General features: G+C 39.4%; 1 protein-coding gene across 1 annotated transcript in view; it reads left to right on the forward strand.

Moving 5' to 3' along the window:
• LOC149449823 (vomeronasal type-2 receptor 26-like) overlaps positions 1-6,482 on the forward strand; it is a 51,018-nt gene extending 44,536 nt beyond the window's left edge. Inside the window, exon 6 of the mRNA XM_089692717.1 lies at positions 5,578-6,482. Coding sequence (XP_089548843.1) covers positions 5,578-6,482 — 905 coding nt within the window. The remainder of the gene's footprint in view (positions 1-5,577) is intronic.
• The last annotated feature ends 7,143 nt before the right edge of the window (positions 6,483-13,625 follow it).

Consider the following 13,625-nt stretch of genomic DNA (forward strand, 5'->3'; position numbering starts at 1 on the left):
ATTCTGACACTGAGTGGGAACTGACTAACTGCCACTGACATCCCAATGACACTAATACAGTGATCAGTGCTAATAAAAAGCACTGACACTGTACTAATGACACTGGGCAGGAAGGGGTGGGGTGATCAAAGGGTTAACAGTGTGCTGTGTGCTGTTTTACATGATGTGCTGTGTGTGTTTTTACTAGGGAGACATGCTGCTGTGTATTTCTCTGATGTGCAAAATAATACACAGCAGCATGTCCTTGCTGACAGGAGAGAGATCTGTGTTGCTTACACACAGGTCTCTCCCCTGTCAGTGATACTTGGCAATCGCTAGGTGCCGGCAGGGAATCTCCAGCGGAAACCCGGTGATTGACATCCCTAGAGGCCAATGGTGGCGTGGGTAGGGCGCACATGTGCGCCCCCTGCCCAGAGATGCAAACCATGTATACATACGTGATTTTGCGCAGCCCTACCACCTTGTAGCAGTAGTTCTACTATAGGGTGGTGGGAAAGCAATTAAAGTGCATGAAGGTAAAAAAATGACTCAGTACATTACTACAAGGTAAGCTCATTTTCACAGGAGTTTGTACACCGCAATAACAATAAATGGTGTCAGCTCTGCCCAATCATCTTTTGCTACTGCTACTTTACTAAACAACCAAATCCCTCCCCATCTTTTAAATATAGAGAGCAATTGTTCTGTAATCTTAGATAAGAACTGGGAGGGTTGAGATAACACTGGGATAGGACAGCTCTTTATTTCCTGCGGAATCAAAAGGTATTTTTTGCACTTTTCAAAAACATAATTCTTGGTGAGAAGTCATTGGGAATGGATCATGTTGGTGGACTGTGTGCATTGGATGATGTGATTGGTGATGGATTTATGTGGGTAGGAATGAACGTACCTAGGTTCAGTCTGAAGCAGGATCTAGGAACTTAGCTAAAGTTCTGGTGCCGAATCTGAAATTCTTTCACAAATTCTAATAAAATTCTCAAGTAATGATGAGCCATACCCACTTGAGTTTGGTCCATTGTGCACTCTGCAAACTTTACCTAAGTTTGGATGCCAACATGTAATCCTATTGAAATCAATGGGAGCCAAAAATTAGAAGTCAGTCGTGGCCATTTTCTAGACTAATAGACAAGGGATTGTCAAGTAAGTGGCATGAGGGGGTGCTGCAGGGTACTGCCCCGAGAAATTTACCTAAGCAAAAAAAAAAAAAGTTGAAAAATGTCTGTTTGGCAGGCATGACATGCTTTAAGAACAATATTAAATAATGCAACATTTTCTTAAATACCAAGCCTGGGGTACCCTAAACTGCCTGTGAAGCAATGCCCCTGTACAATGTATGCAAGCTGCTGCAACCAGCCTGGCATTTACAAAGAAAAATGTAGCACTGCCTACTTAGGAGCTGCTGAAGTTTTTGGGTCCCCATATAGTCCTGTACAGCCAGGCAACACACATTTCCTCAGTCAGACTTTTCATCCAGGAGACATTAACCAGTCCCTGAGCTTTGTTTTGTAGTTTTATTAGGAGATTTTAACTGGGATAGGGATAGGGATGTACGGGATGCCCAATGGAGGTCAGCTTCCTGGAACTATACAAGACTTTCCAGCAAAAAAAATCCTCTTCTTGGAGAGCTAACCAGCATACTACCCCAGACCCTAGATACTCCTTATCCAGCTGTTCTGGGGGAGTCCCTGAGCAGGGGATCCAGTGCCTGTCACTTTAAAGTAAGACAGTCCTGGGTAGTTTCCCACCAGAGGGCTCATTCCCTATCTGGCCCAGAGGGTGAAGATCTACTCACTCAGCCCTTCTCCTGTGTTGATGATGGGTTGGTGGCTGCTACCTGGCCTCCTAGCTGTGCTGCTCCTTCTCTGCCTAACAAGTGGCCCTCTCTAAGGGGGCCGGTGAAGTCCCAAGCTTTCCTCCTTCCAAGCTTCCTGCGTGGAGTAGAGACCCGGAAATGTAACTCCACATCAATCCATATAGCTAACATGATATCATAAAATAACCCGCACTGCCTATGTAAGCCAACAATACAACTCACATACTGTAAAAACACAGATGATAAAGGAAGCTGCTGTTATAAAGTGTTACAACACCTCAATGCATTCAGTGTAAACCCCCTCCCTCCCCCCGCTATGGGTAACAGTGCTACCTTACCCTCTATTTAGATGTAAAAAAATACTGAAATTAATCAAAATCATATACATAGAATAGTCCACAATAAAAGATTCCACCACAAATGTGTCAGTGCTCCAACATGTACCTTATTAGGTACACTTTGCTAGAGCAAAGAAAATATCCTCAACACCATTATATCACCACCAGCAGCCTGATACAAGGCAGGATGGATCCATGCTTTCTTGATGTTTACGCCAAATTCTGACCCTACCATCTGAATGTTGCTGCAACCAGTCTGCCCATTCTCCTCTGGCCTCTGACATCAACAAAGCATTTATGTCCACACAACTGCCACTCACTGGATATTTTTTACTTTTTCAGACCATTCTCTGTAAACCCTAGAGATGGTTGTGTGTAAAAATCCCAGTAGATCAGCCAATTTTGAAATACTCAGACCAGCCCATCTGGCACCAACAACCATACCACATGCAAAGTCACTTAAATACCCTTTCTTCAGTATTCGGATGCTCGATTTAAACTTCAGCAAGTTGTCTTCACCACATCTAGATGCCTAAATGCATTGAGTTGCTGCCATGTTATTGGCTGATTACCAGTTGGTGTTACCAAGCAATTGAACCTAATAAAGAGGCCGGTGAGTGTAGAGTGCTCCAAGGATGTGTTTTCAGGTTGGGGTTCATCCAGTGAGGGACCACAGGGATTTCACACCACATTCATCAGACAACTCTGACCCCTTGCATTAACAAGTGAGTCAATAAGGTATGGTTTCCCATGGATCCCGAATCATGAGGCTCAGCTCCCCCAATGGTCCTAATCCAGCTCCCCAGTGAACATGTGTCACAGTCTCTTATGGTAGCTTTAGACTTTTCCTTGGCATCTCTCCTCCATTCCAAAGTGCTGCTCAGACTTCATCCTGCAACAGAATCGGGCTGATTCTGATTCTGGATTTTGTTGCAAGCTGAAGTTTAAGTAGTACTTTCAGCATCCGAAAAGTTTACAGAGTGTACAACGAATCGAAATCAGGTACATTCAGCTCATCATTACTTGAGAAATCTATAACTTTAATAATAAAATGATATCACATTTCACACTTGTATAGTGAGGATAGAAATATGGAAGCAGCCCTTACTGACTTAATTTTTAAACATTCCAGATGCAGAGTTTTTAATTAATTTCTGGTTTCACTTATTTGTAAGTCGTTGACCTGGAAAATAATCCAACCAATGAAGATTAAAATGTTATAAAGTGGACCATGCATTAGATATTTTATTTTATTTCATGTTATGTGCATGGTTGCTGGTAATGTGTAAAGGGTAACATCTATAGTTATTTAACATCTCACTGAGATCATAGCAGTCCCTTTGTCAACATCCTAATTGGGGATGAGCCGAATGTACCGGGGTTCAGTTTGAGAAATGTATAGCAAAAAATCTTGAAATTCAGATTTGGAATCTGAACCCAATTGAACTTGTTTGGAGCCAAACCGTCATTTTCAGTATTGGTCACTTTCTAAGCTAGAAGTCAAGGGATTGCCAAAAAAGGGCATAGTGGCTGGGCACTGACCTGAAGAACATATACCAAAGAACAAATAATTAAAAGTTGTCATTCAACAGAAAGATGCCACTTTGGAGCATCCCATAGGGCAACATAAACATAAAGGTTATACACTATATTGCCAAAAGTATTGGAACACCTGCTTTTCCATCACATGAACTTTAATGGCATCCCAGTCTTAGTCTGTAGGGTTCAATATTGAGTTGGCCCCCCTTTACAGCTGTAACAGCTTCAACTCTTCTGGGAAGGTCGTCCACAAGGTTTAGGAGGGTGTCTATGGGAAGGTTTGACCATTCTTCCAGAAACCCATTTATGAGGTTGGACGAGAAGGCCTGGCTCACACTCTCCTCTCTAATTCATCCCAAAGGTGTTCTATGGGGTTGAGGTCAGGACTTTGTGCAGGCCAGTCAAGTTCCTCCACCCCAAACTCGCTCATCCATGTCTTTATGAACCTTTTTTTGTGCACTGGTGCACAGTCATGTTGGAACAGGAAGGGGCTACCCCCAAACTGTTACCACAAAGTTGGGAGCATGAAATTTTCCAAAACGTCTTGGTATGCTGATGCCTTAAGAGTTCCCTTCACATGAACTAAGGGGCCAAGCCCAACCGCTGAAAGATAACCCCGCATCATAATCCCCCCTCCACCAAACTTTATACTTGGCACAATGTATTCAGGCAATTACCATTCTCCTGGCAACCAAACCAAACACGTCCATTGGATTGCCAGACTGAGAAGCATGATATGTCACTCCAGAGAACACGTGTTCACTGCTCTAGAGTGCAGTGGCGGTGTGCTGTACACTACTGCATGCGCCGATTTGCATTGCACTTGGTGTTGTAAGGCTTGGATGCAACTGCTCGGCCATGAAACCCCATTCCATGAAGCTCTCTACACACTGTTGTTGTGCTAATCTGAAGGCCACAAGACGTTTGGAGGTCTTTAGCTATTGACTCTGCAGACAGTTGGCAACTGTGTGCTCCAGCCTGTGCTGGCCCCACTCTGTCATTTTACGTGGCCTACCACTTCGTGGCTGAGTTGCTGTTGTTCCCAGTTGCTTCCACTTTGTTATAATACCACTAACAGTTGACCGTGGAGTATTTAGTAGCAAGGAGATTTCATGGATGGACTTATTGCACAGGAGGCAACCTATCACAGTACCACACTTGAATTCACTGAGCTCCTGAGAGCGACGCATTGTTCCACAAATGTTTTTAGAAGCAGTCTGAATTCCTAGGTGCTTGATTTTATTTACCTGTGGCCATGGAGGTGATTGGAACACCTGAATTCAATGATTTGCAGGGGTGTCCCTATACTTATGGCAATATATTGTATATCTTTGTTGTTTAAATGAAATAAAAATTATCCACAAAAAAAAGCCCAAGGTCAAAGTAGCTGCCATCACACATCACAGACAGTGCAGTAGTACCCATGTCTACAACAATGAAGTCATACCATACTCATCAGAAGTTGAATATTGCAGAACTCCATGGTGAGTCCAGTTTGGTGGTGGAGTAGCAGGTGTAGGGGAAAGAGACCAATGTGCCAAAATTTCCTCTACATTCTTCTTTTTTCTTTTTTTCCAAACTTTGCAATTTCTTAAAAGCATCATTCACTTTTTCATATTTTACTACTGCCCATAGCCAGTCTCTCCATACAAGGATGTCCAGCAACCCTCTTTTTATGTTACATGATAGCTATATAACCAGAGAAAAAATAAAACAAAAGATCTATCTATAATACAACTTACACTGACATTTAAATACTATTCACTCTCCCACAATGAACTGGAAATCAAATTGCTAGCTGTGAGGCAAAACAGTACATACTGTAGGTTTTTTTTCTTAGAAACTTTGACACAGATGCTCATTGTATTTGTATTTATCTTCCTGCAGACAGTGAAAACTGCATGAAATGTCCTGATGATGAATGGCCAAATGAGAAGAAGGATCGGTGTGTTCCAAAATCGGTGGAATTTCTCTCCTACACTGAGGATACAATTGTTGCAGTATTCTCAGCTGTCTCCATCTTCTGTTGTCTTCTGACTGGTTTAATATTGGGGATATTTCTACATTACCAGGACACCCCCATTGTTAAAGCTAATAACCGGAACCTGAGCTACCTTCTCCTGGTCTCCATCATGCTGAGCTTCCTCTGTGTCTTCTTGTTCCTCGGCCGTCCAGTAGATGTAACCTGCATGCTGCGTGTAACCTCTTTTGGAGTCATCTTCTCAGTTGCCGTCTCTTCTCTACTTGCCAAAAGTATGATGGTGTCTATTGCTTTTAAAGCCACCAAACCTGGAAGTCCCTGGAGGAAATGGATGGGAGCCAAACTACCCAATCTTATAATCTGTGTGTTCTCACTTGTTCAAGTCATAATCTGTGTCAGTTGGTTGTCTATTTCTCCTCCCTTCCAGGATCAGGACACTCACTCTTATCAGGGAAAGATCATCATTCAGTGTAATGAGGGTTCAGTTATTGGCTTCTACTCTGTCCTGGGATATATGGGGCTTCTGGCAGCTGTGAGCTTCATTATAGCTTTTTTAGCCAGGACATTACCGGACAGTTTTAATGAAGCCAAGTACATCACCTTCAGCATGCTGGTGTTCTGCAGTGTCTGGATTGCCATGATCCCAGCCTATCTGAGCACTAAAGGGAAAGACGTGGTGGCTGTGCAGATTTTTGCTATAATGGCATCAAGTATTGGACTTCTTGGTTGTATATTTTTCCAAAAATGTTACATAATTCTGTTCAGACCTGACCTGAATACAAAAACAGGTTTGCTTGAAAACAGAGGATAATATATATTTTTAGTGTTTTATATAATATAAAGAGAGAGATAGAAAATTACTGTGTTAACATTACAATTTCATTTTCACTAGTTTTGCATTTGGCTAGGGTTGGTGTCACTACTGGTAGCATGATGCCATACCTGGACCCTACAGAGGTCGCACAAGAAGTCCAACTCCTCCAGGATGGCACATCAATACATGCCATTGCCAGAAGGTTTGCTGTGTCTCCCAGCACAGTCTCAAGAGCATGGAGGAGATTCCAGGAGACAGGCAGTTACTCTAGGAGAGCCGGACAGGGCCGTAGAAGGTCCTTAACCCATCAGCAGGACTGGTATCTACTCCTTTGTGCAAGGTGGAACAGGATGAGCACTGCCAGAGCCCTACAAAATGCTTCCTTAAATATGACCATTTTGGTGGTGGGTCAGTGATGGTCTGGGGAGGCATATCCATGGAGGGTTGCACAGACCTCTACAGACTAGACAATGACACCCTGACTGCCATTAGGTATTCAGTCCTCAGTAGGTTGATAATTTTCATTTGCATCATACGATGGGGCATCCTTACATTCCCAATACTTTACCCAGTCCATATCAGTATAGATATATAGCAGGAGACTTTTCCCCATTGAGATCTGATGTGTTGTCAAAGTGTTCCTTTACTTTTTTAGTCCCGTGTATATTGTATGTAGATGTATCTGGCTATATTAACAAATGCATTTTGCTATTGTAGATTCTAAAATAATGTTTAATATTAGTTAAAGTTGATGCAATCATACTCATAATAAGTTCACACTTTAAGAGATTTATCACTTCATTTTAACCCTTTTGCTACCACATGGCATACGTCAGCAGCAGTGGTGGGATTTACACTCATTCCTGACTGACAAGACAATTGATGGCTGTCAGGTGGAAGTGATCAGGAAGCTGTTTAACTGTTAAATATTTTCCATGGACCTCCAGTAGTGTGCCCCCCCCCCCCCATGTTTCCTGGGCTCTGCTGTCCCACCTGAAAAAAAAGTAAAAAAACAACAGAAAAATACTTTGCTTAGAACAGGGTTTCTCAACTAGGGTTCCTCCAGAGGTTGCTAGGGGTTCATTGAGCAATGAGCAATTTCTACCTTTCAGATAAAATCCCGCTGACACCATTGATATTTTTAGCTTTTTGTAAGAGGTACAATGACCCAATGACCACAAGTGAAAGGAGCATTCTTCCCACTGAATATAATTCTAATGTATCATGAGTTGTAGATATTGTGATTTTTAGTAGGGGTTCCCTGAGCCTGGAAAGTTGTTTCAAAGCTTCCTCTGTGTTGAAAAAGGTTGAGAAGGGCTGGCTTAGAAGCTTAGAACAATACAGTACAGCACAAGAAGACACTGAAAGAAGACAAAGCCCTAACCTAAAAAAAAAATATTGGGAATTTTAAGGTATCATACCAATTACAATCAGAAATATTATGTAAAAATGAGCTTTATTATACAAAATTAAAAAACATGATTATAGTACAAAAGCTAAGCATAACCATACTCTCTGAAAACATATACAACTACGTATTGTAACAATAGAGACATTAAGCTGGATGTAAATAACTCCACGGTTGTATATTAAGCCAATGAAGAGTTTACATTTTGATGTATAGAACACTGACACGTTTCACTGGGCAAAGCCAGCTTCCTCAGGGAGGTCTAGTATTAATCTCTAGGATCATAAGCAGAACCATAGTAAACAAACAGAAAAAAACTGAAAATATAAAACAGGATACATTGTACATTTTACTAAAGTATATCTATATATCCAAAGAAGTAGTACCTAATTGTTCAAAGTTCACAATGCAAAGAAACACAGCAATCGAGAACCGCAATCATCCATTTTAAAGAAGGACCAATTCATTAAATAAATTTAAACATATATAGCATAGAGATGAAGCAAATATACAATAGGTCCTATAGAAAAATACATTGAAATGGTCAAAATAAGCAAAGAACAAAGGAAGTAACTTTCTAAAATGAGCTACTTATATAAATGTAATAAATACTCCATCAATAGTGTCTTAAAGGCCCAAAAGGTTCCAAACTACAACCCTACTCCCAACACTGATATCAAACAATTCACATGACGACCCACAAGTCACTTCTATCTTAAAGTACTTTTTTTTCTTTGCTTATTTTGATCTTTTTAATTTATGTTTTCTATAGAACCTATATTTGCTTCCTCTATGCTATATATTTACATATATTTAATGAATTGGTCCTCCTTCAAAATGGTTGATTGCATTTTTCCATCACTGGGCGTTTCTTTGCATTGTATACTTTGAACGAACAGGTACTATTTCTTTTGACATATAGATATATCATCATACAATGTAGAATATATCCTGTTTTGTCCTTTCTGTTTATTTATCATGGTTCTGCTTATGGTCCTAGCGATATATACCAGACCTCCCTGAGGAAGCTGGCTATACAACTCAGAATTGTATTTAATCTCTTCATTGGTGTAATATGTAACCATGGATTTATTTACATCAAGCTGAATGTCTCTATTATTACAATATGTAGTGGTATATGTTTTAGAGAGCATGTTTATACTTAGGTTTTGTACTACAATTATGCATTTTTAATATTGTATAATAAAGCTAATTTTTACATATTTATGATTGGTATTATTATTTCAGGTACTTATATAGCGCCGTCAATTTATGCAGTGCTTTGCATATATATTGTACATCCACATCAGTCCCTAACCCTCAAGGTGCGTACAATCTAAGATCACTAACTCACATTCATACATACACATACTAGGGCCAATTTAGACAGGAGCCAATTAACTTACCAGCATGTCTTTGGAGTTTGGGAGGAAACCCACGCAGGCACAGTGAGAACATGCAAACTCCAGGCAGGCGGTGCCGTGGTTGGGATTTGAATTGAAGACCCTAGTACTGCCAGGCGGAAGTGCTAACCATTTAGCCACTGTGCTGCCCAGTATGGCACCTTAAAAGTCCCGTTAGTTTTCTTAGTTTGAGTTTTGTCTTCTTTTAGTGTCTCTATAATAAAGGATGCGGTACCAGTAAAACCTATTGACAAGGTAGAGACTGGATATTACGTGACTCCTTCCCCTTTTTTTCATACCGTACTGTACAATCCGGCCATATTAATATTACTGGTAGAGGGCACCTCATCAATGTTGTTATTATTATTAAAATTTACTTTATTGTAAAACTGCTGAGATTATAAACATATAATAATAATAATAATAATAATAATAGGCCTACTGAGGAAGCCCAATCACAAGGTGTAACACATAGGTGGGAGGAGCCAAGCCAGCCATCCAGCAGACCGGGGTGGTATACACTATATTTCCAGGTATTGGGCCAGCCCTCCAAATCATTGGATTCAGGTATTCCAATCCCCTCCATGGACACAGGTGTATAACATCAAGCCCCCAGGCATGCAGACTGCTTCTACAAACATTTGTGAAACAATGGGTCACTCTCAGGAACTCAGTGAAATGAATTGTGGTCCTGTGATAGGTTGAAGCCTGTGCAATAAGTCCAGATCCCAGATGTATGGATGAATGGAGTTTTTCCTTTTTTCCAGCAGGGGGTCTGGTCATTATCAAGAGATCCTTTTTCTCAGCATGGATGGATGGATGGAGTTATCCCTCTTCCCACTAGGGGGTCTCTTGGCTCCTTTCACACTTTTTCCTCCATATGTGTGTATTCAATGTAATTGAAAGAAAATATATAGTGCCTTATCCTCTTTTTTAAAAGATTTATCAAATATATATAATGCACTCACATGTGAAACAATAAAAAAATGCCTTTGAAACAATTTTGCTTTGTTTAGAAAGTTTTTCTCATTCCCATCTACTTACTGTGTGTTATGCCTTTAACCACTTCCAGACCGGACACTTTTACCCCCTTACAGTCCAGGGCAATTTTCAGCTTTCAGCGCTGTCACACTTTGAATAACAATTGCGCGGTAATGCCACACTGTACCCAAATGAATTTTTTACCATTTTTTGCGATGGATAAAGCTTTAGTTTGGTGGTATTTATTCACCGCTGGGATTTTAATTTTTTTTTTGCTATGTAAATGATAATGTCCAAAAATTTTGAAAAAAAGTGTTTTTTTTTAAATTTTGCAAATAAATAATATTTCATCATAAATCTTGGCCAAAAGTTATTCCATTATCTTTTTAGTAAAAAAAAAATCCAAATTAGTTTATAACCAAAACTTATAATTTTTAAACATTTTTTTTTACATTTTTATTTTTTTTTATATTATTATTTTTGTTTTTTTTCTACATACTGTCACCCTAGCAGTACAGTGTCACCATGGTGACACTGTACTACTTGTGGGGGGTGATGAAGATTTTTTTTTTTTAACACTGACTGCTTTTACACCCATATAGGATGTAACAGCAATCTTTTCTCTTTCTCTGTCTGCATTCTTTCAGTCATTGAGAAATACTGAGTGAGCTGTGATTGGTCACAGCTTGTCACATGGTACAAGGCTGTTGTGACTAGCCTTGTACCATGTGACCTCTGTGATCATTCACAGATTTCACACGCAGTAAGCAATGATGTCACAAGTGACATCTTGCTTACTACTTTGCATGTGATCACTGATTGGCCAATCAGTGATCACATGATCGGGACCTCGTACAGAGGTCCTGTCTGACGATCAGTGTTTCACTGTGTCCGGAGGACACCGGATCGCGGTGCTGCGCGCTCCCAGGGAGAGCGCACAAGCAGGGTTGCGGGGAGGCCGTTTATAAACGACCACCCGACCCTGCACTGCCACCGTCTGGCCGTTTATATACAACGGCCGGTCGGGAAGTGGTTAAGCGTTCCCCCTGATGAAGCCACGTGACCTGGTGGTGTAACGTGTAGGGGAGGGGCTTTGACGTCACGACGCTTAAAGGCGTAACACACAGCAAGTAGATGGGAGTGAGAAAAACTTACTAAATGTAGCAAAATTGTATCAAAGGCATTTTTTATTGTTTCTTATGTGAGTGCATTATATATATTTAATAAATCTTTTAAAAAAGAGGATAAGGCACTATATATTTTCTTTCAATTACATGGAATACACACATATGGAGGAAAAAGTTTGAAAGGAGCCAAGAGACCCCCTAGTGGGAAGAGGGATAACTCCATCTATCCACCTCCAGGAGAAATATCTATAGGAAACGACGAGACCCGCTGCTGGGTAAAAGGAAAAACTCCATTCATCCATCAATCTGGAATACAGGGGTTTATCCATACGTCCAAATCTGAGCCCAATTAAAGGGACACAAGCTTATATGACCTCACTTAACGGTTTGGTCATATGCATCGGGTGAGAGCACAACTGGTGAAGGAGCACAGCATATATATATACATTTGGTGGACTATATTTTATTTATTTATTTTTCAATATACTATAGAAGACACTATAAGATCACGGATTGTTTTGAGGATTTTTTCTGAGGACTTGATATGTGAAGATATGTATGCAGCACTAGTGTGACTGTTAATATCATATTATGGAAATGTATTAAGGACTGATTATATGGTTTTGCACTTATTGATTTGTGTATATTGTTAGTGGAGCCCGTCACATATTGATTTTTAAACTCTTATTGGTACGTTACTACTCTGTTAATGCAGATGAAAACTCTCTGGATTATTGGAAGTTTGCAAATCGTATTTTTTCATTCCCTATTTTTTGTTCTTTTCTGTTTCTATTTTCTGTTATTCTGAAACTCCAATAAAGAATTATTCAAAGCAGAGTTTAATATGCAATTTCTGTCATCAGTGTCCAAAAAAATACACTTATTTATTTATTTTTACTGGTGCTAAATGCCTGCTCAAGATCTCAAAGATTTTCAAAAAGCCTCTCTGGTTGTGGTGTAATCCTGTATGCTCTTTCCATCTTAGGTGTCCATATGATACCTATATTTGTTTATTAGCTGTGGTTTGAGTAAAAAGACTTTTTAGCTATAGCACAAACCTAAACACTATTGCCATTGCCGGTGACCAAAGAAAGACACTATATATTTTTTACAGATGCTAATTGCCTGCTCATATTCTCAGAAATTATGCCTTTTCAAAAAGTCTTTCTAGCTGTGATTGTACAGTTGTATGCTATTTCCATCATGGGTGTTGAAAAACAATACAGTAATATTTTTTTTACAGATGTTAAATGACAGTGCAGGATTTCAGAAGTTGTAGCCTGTTCAGCTGTGCTGCAAACCTGTATGCTATTTGCATCTTCGGTGTCTAAAAAAGGAACAATTTTTTTTCTTATTGATGCTAAATGCCTGCTCAAGCTCTCATAAATGTTGCCCTGTCCAAACAGGCTTTTTAGCTGTTATGAAACTTTTTTTGGCTAATTCCTTTGTTGGTGTTAAAAAGCTTTATCATTTTCAGATTCTAAATGCATGCCCAAAATTTCATAAATTGTGGCCTGTTCAAAAATGTTTTCTAGCTGTGGTGCAAATCTGTATGTTTTTTCCATTGACAGTAAAAAAAAAAATACACTAATATTTTTTTTCAAATGCTAAATACCTGCTTCAACTTTTTTTTTCCATAATACATTTTTTATTTGGTTTTACAAATATAGTTACAACAAAAAAACAAAAAAAAAACAAAACAAAAATAGGACAGTGAAAAGCTACACAATATCCAGTATAAGTATTGCGGTAAAGTTTAACAAAAAAAGGAAATATTGAATAATTCCTAACAGTCCTAATAGTTCAACGAAATAATCATTTTAGAGTATACAAAAAAGGTTAAACATAATAATATCTGAGGTTACAGTTCTGAACCAGTCGGACCAGGGTTTCCAAGCTTTGTCAAATTGGTAATTCTATTAGGTGAGCTAAAGATTTCTCATAGATGAAGGGGGTCTGGACTCGCTCAATGACTTCTTTTAGAGAAGGGGCTAAGTCTTTTTTCCAGTGTCTAGTAATGGTAAGTCTTGATGCTAGAAGAATATGTGTCACTAAGAGTCGATAATGGATTGGATATGTATCTATATTTATATTCAGAATGGCTAGGGTAGGATCTGGTTGTTTTAATATCCCAGTAATTTCCGATATCATGTGGAAAACTTTATACCAATAGTTTCTAATATTTTCTAATATTATGTCCATAATATATGTAATAGAGTAC

The sequence above is a fragment of the Staurois parvus genome, unplaced genomic scaffold (assembly GCF_062004578.1).
Source record: "Staurois parvus isolate SC_StPar_1 unplaced genomic scaffold, SC_StPar_1.0 ptg000602l, whole genome shotgun sequence".
Classification (NCBI taxonomy): domain Eukaryota; kingdom Metazoa; phylum Chordata; class Amphibia; order Anura; family Ranidae; genus Staurois; species Staurois parvus.